Source organism: Suricata suricatta, chromosome 5 (genome assembly GCF_006229205.1).
Source record: "Suricata suricatta isolate VVHF042 chromosome 5, meerkat_22Aug2017_6uvM2_HiC, whole genome shotgun sequence".
Taxonomy (NCBI): domain Eukaryota; kingdom Metazoa; phylum Chordata; class Mammalia; order Carnivora; family Herpestidae; genus Suricata; species Suricata suricatta.
This window is the reverse complement of record NC_043704.1, coordinates 86,583,871-86,591,498: the sequence shown is the minus strand read 5'-3', so window position 1 is coordinate 86,591,498 and position 7,628 is coordinate 86,583,871. Positions and strand designations below refer to the sequence as shown.

At 35.0% G+C, this 7,628-nt stretch overlaps 1 protein-coding gene across 1 annotated transcript in view; it reads left to right on the top strand.

The window, feature by feature from the left end:
• ZNF639 (zinc finger protein 639) overlaps positions 1-7,628 on the top strand; it is a gene marked incomplete at its 3' end in the record, with an annotated part of 8,100 nt that extends 472 nt beyond the window's left edge. Inside the window, exons 2-7 of the mRNA XM_029938741.1 lie at positions 938-1,135; positions 2,805-2,875; positions 3,478-3,546; positions 4,507-4,617; positions 6,918-7,052; positions 7,186-7,628. Coding sequence (XP_029794601.1) covers positions 3,489-3,546; positions 4,507-4,617; positions 6,918-7,052; positions 7,186-7,628 — 747 coding nt within the window. The remainder of the gene's footprint in view (positions 1-937; positions 1,136-2,804; positions 2,876-3,477; positions 3,547-4,506; positions 4,618-6,917; positions 7,053-7,185) is intronic.

Genomic DNA, 7,628 nt, shown 5'->3' with positions numbered 1-7,628 from the left:
GTTCTCCCGCAAGCCGCAGAAAGCAGGCGTCGGGCCCGGCCGGCGGCCTCGGCCCCTCGTTAGGGTGCTTGTACACACCTTTTGGGTTTCTTTTTCAGCACAACCTGGGCCGCAAGTAATTGAAGCAGTTTATCTCCTTGCAAAGAGATGAAATTTGTATTTCAGGAAAGACTGACACTCAAGTTGGACATAACAGTTGGTTCTAGTTCAAAAACTCTCCTGAAACATTTTTATGTTTCAATTCTTTTAAAATCTGGAGACTGTATACTTATTTTGAAATGAGGCTAGAAAAGAATTTGCTTTTAAGACGCAGTTGTAAAAATGGAGCTTTTTATTGTAAATACTTGCCTTAGTCTTATTCCTGTTAGAGAATATTTACATTGCGTGAAAGGCCTTAAATGGTGACCTAGTGGATATGAGTACTGGCTGCCTGTTATGTGGTATTTTGTACAGACATTCTTGTTATTGAAAAAAATGACAAGTGGAAAGACGCTGATATGTACTTTGTAAGTTGCTTTTTTAAAAAAATACTGTTTCATGTGACAAACATGAGACATAATACATTTTTACAAGAATGTAAAATGTATATGTATATACCTTAATATAGGAAAATGGGGGCGCCTGGGTGGCTCAGTCGGTTAAGCCTCCGGCTTCGGCTCAGGTCAGATCTCACGTTCGTGGGTCCGAGCCCCGCGTCAGGCTCTGTGCTGACAGCTAGCTCAGAGCCTGGAGCCTGCTTCAGTTCTGTGTCTCCTTCTCTCTCTGCCCCTCCCCCTCTCATGCTCTGTCTCTGTATCAAAAATAAATAAAACATTTAAAAAAATTTTTAATATAGGAAAATGTCTATATGTCACAATGCTAATGATTGTTGTGGGTGACTAGATTCTAGGTGATTTAATTAAATTAGTTTCTAAACCTTTTCCTGATTTTCCTGCAGTGACATGTATTACGTGTGCAGTTTAAGTGGGGAAGATGGAATGAATGAGAAGTTGCCTGTGATTCAGAATCTTCCGCAAGAGAGGAAAACTAGTGAGCAAATGTTTGTATGACATCTCTGAGTAAAACGCCAAACTTCTTCATCGGGGTACTTATGTATACAAAAAGCCCATAAGAATATTTGCCGAAATGATGGATGGTTAGCATTTTTGGTCTTGAGTAGGCATCTTATCACCATGCTGAAAGGAGGTCTGATAAATGTTTGGATATTGTTTAGCCCTGACTAGGAGTCAGACCTTTCCTGATCAAGATGATCCTATTCCTCTCACCTGAATCCAGGCCAACTTGCAATATTAATTTTAATCCCATGCTTGTTTTCCTTTCCTTACTTTTTCATTCTTCAAGTTGGAAAGAATTTGACATATATTCTGAAATTGCAAGAAGCTACTTTAATATTTGGCTAACAGTTTTAGAGCATTTAAAACATGAAGTGTGATGCTCTGGGCTATATAAATTCTAGAAGTGTACAGAAGAGGTATTAGGAATAAGTCTTGAAATTTTAGTTTATTACATCATGTGAAATTTTTTATTTGTAAATGCATTTGACTGGGAAGGGTTCAAGAAATGCTATTTGTGTTAGGTGAGGCATGATAGGTAGGTAGGTAGGTAGATAGATAGGTGGTAGATAATTTCTATAAATCTCACTGTTGTTCGTTTCTTCGGGTGATTCCCTTCCCTTCCTCCCAATTGATGGCTAAGTAAGAACTGGAACCAAGATGTAACTTACTGGTAATAGTGATTAGCCATGAAAATTACTTACACAGAGTTAGTTGTCCAAGACTCAAAAGTCGGAACACCTGCTTTTTCATCTTTGGTTCTGTAACTTAGATGAGTTGACTTTCACTGCATCTGTTTCCTCATCCGTAAAATAAGAGGGAAATGCTCAATAAACTAAGAAGCACTAAGCTCTGTCTTATTACTGCATGGTCACATCACCTCTAGTGTTAGTTAATATACCCAGAACTTAGCGAAGCAGCAGACAGTATGTGCACTTCAGGTTCTTTATCATTAGCCATGAGATGGTCTCAGAATGGTACCAAGTTCTATGTATCGCTTTGATGGTAAGAAAAGCAGCATGTAAAGCGGGTGGAGAAAACTACAATTTCTTTTTCTGAAATTCGTTACCTGCCCACTTCTACAATGAAGGAACACTAACCTGAAATGGAAGAGGTAGTTCTGATTCTGACACTAATCTGTTACTTGAATTGGGGTGATCCCTTTATCTCCCTATTTGTTTTCAAAGCATATGCTTTAAAATTAGATCTTTATTCAAATTCCAACTCTACCAGTTATTAAGTATTGCCTTTATTTAATCTTACTATGTCTCAGTTTCCTCATCAATAACAAGGAGTAAATAATTTTGAGATAGTGTTGTATATTTTTCATATCATAGGATTAAATAAGATAAAAGTATATACACAGCCTGGTACATGATTGGTGCTCAATAAGTGGTCATTGTTCTTATATTGTTAAATAATCTAAAGGACTTAAACAGTTTGAAGTCTGATTTGGTTTGCTTTCATTGTATTTGCTTTCATTATGAACTAAGCAGATTTATATTCCTGGTTTGGTGTTAAAGTATAACTATAGGTTTAGAAGGTAAATTCATTTCAAAGAAATATGACATCTATATACTCATATTTATCAGTTCTTAGTGCTTAGTACTATATATCCAAAAGCTTATTTATACTTGAATTATTTCCATATAACTTTCCAGTTAATTAAAGACCTGGTGCCATTGTATTCTTAAGTCTCAGAAGTGAACTACACTTTTGTTTATGTGACTTCTGTTGTGTTTTTTCCTACAGGCATTTTTTTACTATCTGTGAAAACTCCCTATAATTCCATTTCTCCTCACCACAGTATTAAGACATACCAAGTAAGTGGAATGTGGCAAAACCAATTAGTCAATTTTATAACAGTCCATGGGAATTCAGTCGTTTAATGATGATATGATTAATCATTAAATGATTGCTACCTCTTTTGTTCTCGGTAGAGTGTTGAATGTGACCTTACAAATAAGAGAAGGATTGAAGTCAGAGATTGATAAAAAATTTGCAACAATATTTTTTGAAGGGATGATATCCACCTTTAGCTTGAAAACTGTATCATAATATTCTCAATTATAAGAAATGTACTTTTTTCTTAATATGGTACCATAAGAATAATATTTTTGTAGAAACTACGAGTATAACTTATTATAATTGTCCAGTTCTCACAATTATATCAACATTAGATATGGATTGCTCAACCTCACAAAAAAAAACCCCCAAACAAACAGATATTGGTGTCCTGCTTTTAAACTTCATCAGAAAAATAAATCCAAAATACAAATGGAGGTATTATTTAACATTTCTCTTAGGAAGTAGATTTTCAAGTGGCACACACATTTCTTATTGCCAATAAATTCTTGGCAATGGAATTTTTATAAAATATTAAGTCTTTATTTTTGATATTTTTGTTAAATTTTTCCATTTTTAGATTGAAAAGATATGAATGAATATCCTAAAAAAAGAAAAAGGAAGACATTACACCCTTCTCGTTACTCAGGTCAGTAGACTGTCTTAAAGTTGGGCCATGGATTAGTTCCCATACAATTGTATTCTTACCCATTTTCTCATAAATGATCAGATAACAGTTAAATATCTGGGTCCATTTTTAGGTAAGAAAAAACTTTAAATTTTCTGAATATACGTTACTTATTGTCTACCATGTGCTAGACACACATCGGAATTTTACAAACATTATTTAATACTCACAATTTAATGGTTGGTAGATATTTAAATTAGATACTCAGGGTTGCATGCTTACACAGCGAGATTTGCCTGTGTGATTCCCAACCTTGTTCTTAAGGCACAACATTAACCTTGGTAGAAGATATTTTGTATCACTGGGGGAAAATTTTTTTATCCTGTACATTATTTTCAGAAATGTAAACTTCCATTTTAATTGTGTTATTTTAGATCTTTTGGTTGAGGTTGGCTCTGCTGTCTTGGCAGTAAGAGAAGTCATAAGAAGAGAAGTCTTTGTGGCCATCTGTATCTCTCATACGTATATTTGCGACAGTGTCTTTAAGCCTAGTTCAGTGCTTGCTAGCTCCTCCCAGACAAGACTTGAAATGACTGTTCAGAAGCCCAACTGGTCCTCAGATCATTTCACCGGTGCCTTGTGTTTTTTCTTCACTATATGACAGATCGTGGTAGTTAATTCAGTATTTTTTGTAGTTAAAACATTATCACATATTTATAATTTGTGCAATTCTGACTGTAAGGCAAGTCTATCTTTGTGTGCTTCAAGGTGTTATATTGTAAATTGTGTAATTTGTGGTTCTTCCAAAGCTCAATATTAGTATCAGATCTGAAATGTAGAACCTTTCAGAATTGAGGGAAATAGTAATACTTTTACAAATATGAAAATTTCAAATATGAAAATATTTTGGATAATGGGATGGCTGTTATTAAATGTATGTATGTTTACCTGAAGTTTTTAAAATTTTGCTCTTATGTTCAGATTCCTCTGGAATAAGCAGAATTGCAGATGGATTCAATGGAATTTTTTCTGATCATTGTTACAGCGTTTGTTCTATGAGACAACCAGATTTAAAATATTTTGACAACAAAGGTATAGCTAATGTTTTCCAAAATATCCTTTCAGTTGCTTTTATGTATTTTTATTTCTTAGAAAATGTGGGTGAAAATGATTTCTAAGTGGACAAGTATTTAAATTTGTTGAAATGTAAGGAAACAAGATTTTTTGTAAGAAAACAAGTATGTGGATTATTTTTATTTTTAATGTTATTTCAGACTTATAAATAAAAAGTACATTCTCCTGAGTCCATTTATGTGGTTAGGAATTGGAGGCAAAGCAAGACCAACCCAGAGTTGGGAGCATTTATGACGAAAGGTTAGGAATAGTATTACACACAGTTCTTTCGCTTAGCTCTAATCTAGAGGGCTAATGGAAAGAAGAAACAGTGGGTGAATGATATGGTGTTTTTCAATGTTGCATCTTCTATTGGGGCTTTTCTAGAGCATTGGGCAAATGATAACAGTCTGCATTTGTTCTTTTTTAGCAACCATCAAAACTGCCAATTTCCCTGAACTCCTATCATAGACATAGAAACAAAAATTTTTTAAAAACATAAGGAGTTGGAGACAACTGTATGAATTCCTGTTTGGCTTAATAGAGACATAGATGGTTACATACAGAGGTAGTTATAGATATGTCTGTGTGTCTCCGGTAATGTACACAGATTTTTAGTCTGTTAGCTGAGAGGCCCTAAAAGAAATGACACCCCAGTAGGAATGAGTACACCAGTGCCCAGATTTTGGTTAAAACTATTCTCCAATAAAAAGAACTGGTACTTAAAGAAATGACTGATTCTAGTTCTGAGGCAGGAAATATATGAGACTGGAGCATTTTGTAGTGCCAGAAAATGAGATATTCAACACACATACACACACACACATACACACACACACACACACACACACACACACAATACAGGTGTGCCAAAGGAAACAGGGGCCAACTAAAAGAGCTCCCAGTAGCCAAAGCTGAAACAATTGGAGGGAATTGGGGGGAAAGAAAGAGAATTATAACCCAAAGTATAAAATAAATACACCTGAGTTCATATTGATATGATTAAGTAAAAAAGAAATCTTTTTTGTTTATTTATTTTGAAAGAGAAAGAGAGCATGCATGGGGGAGAGGCACAGAGATGGGGAGAGAATCCTAAGCAGACTCCGCACTGTTAGCACAGAGCTCGATGTGGGGCTCGAACTTAGGAACCATGAGTTCATGACCTGAGCAAAAATCAAGAGTTGGACGCTCAACCGAACAAGCCATCCAGGCACCCCCAAGTAAGAAAGGAATCTATACAAAAGAATTCCAAATTTTTTATATGGACACTCCTCTCTCAAGGAAGTGGAGCATAACTTTCCACTCCTTAAGTAAGGACTCCAAGCAGGACTTCCTTCCAAAGGGTAGAGTATGGAAAGTAAAAGAGTGACTTTACAGCAAAGAAACCTGATAAATACTACTTCAACGAGGTGACCACAGTCTACAGTAATAAATCATGTTAATAGTGTGTACCCTGTGTATGATTTGGTAAAAACAGAAGTTTGCCTCTCTGGTCTACCTCCAGTAACCTATAATCCCAGTCTAATCATGAAAAAAAACATTAATGGAACATCGTACAAAATACCTGACTTGTACTCCTCAAAACTGTTATGGTCATCAAAAACAAGGAAAGTCTGAGAAACTGCCACAGATAACGGCAGAGAGAGAGAGATGACAACTGAATGTAATGTGGAATCTTATAATCTTGGAACAGAAAAAGGACATTAGGTAAAAAACTAAGGAAATCTGGATAAGTATGGACTTTAGTTAATACCATTTTATAAGTATTGGTTATTAATTGGAACAAATGTACCATCTTATAAAAGAATAGAGAAAATGAATGTAGGTTATGTAGGAATTCTCTGTACAATCTTAGATTTTTTTTCTGAGAACTTCTAAAAATTTAAAGTCCAGTAAAAACAACACTGACATGATGTTGAAACCCAGCTTTTCCTACTGACTTGTATTTCAGTTCCCCCATGCTGACTTTAAAACATTGGGAGTGGGCTGAGGGAATAAGGGCTTATTCAGACTCAGAAATATAAACTTAAAATTCCCAAGTAACTTTAAAAAGTAGATTCTAGTCCAAATGGGGCATGGAAGCAAAAGCAGTTGCTTGTTTGGATAGATTTTTTTATGTGTCTGTGGTACATGGATAATATCTCTTTTCCTGGCTAAATCTAAGTCTTTTCATTCCTGTTGGAATTCAAAATTATATTTAAAGTGTTGTACTTTAATAATAATTAATATTTAATACTTTGATACAAATAATAAGTATTTTTCCAAATCTCTTTCTACAGATGATGATTCTGATACAGAGACATCAAATGACTTGCCAAAATTTACAGATGGGATCAAGGCCAGAAATAGAAATCAGAACTACCTAGTTCCCAGTCCTGTACTTAGAATTCTAGACCACACTGCCTTTTCTACAGGTTAGGGAAACTAGTTAATAACATTTATTTATTTTATATAGATTAATATAAAATATATAAAATAAGTTTTGTGCCAATGATTTATTCAATAGATCTTATTTAGTGATAATAATAGACTTATTACATTTTTCAGAAAAATCTGCTGATATTGAAATTTGTGATGAAGAGTGTGACTCACCGGAATCAGTCAACCAACAAACTCAAGAAGAGAGTCCTATAGAAGTTCACACCGCTGAAGATGTTCCAATTGCTGCAGAAGTACATGCAATTTCTGAAGATTATGATATAGAAACAGAAAATAATTCCTCTGAGAGTCTCCAAGACCAAACTGATGAGGAGCCGCCATCCAAACTTTGCAAAATTCTTGACAAGAGCCAAGCTTTGAATGTGACTGCCCAGCAGAAGTGGCCTTTACTGAGAGCTAATAGCAGTGGCCTCTATAAATGTGAACTTTGTGAGTTCAACAGCAAATATTTTTCTGACTTAAAGCAGCATATGATCCTGAAACATAAGCGTACTGATTCAAATGTGTGTCGAGTATGCAAGGAAAGTTTCTCTACCAACGTGCTTCTGATC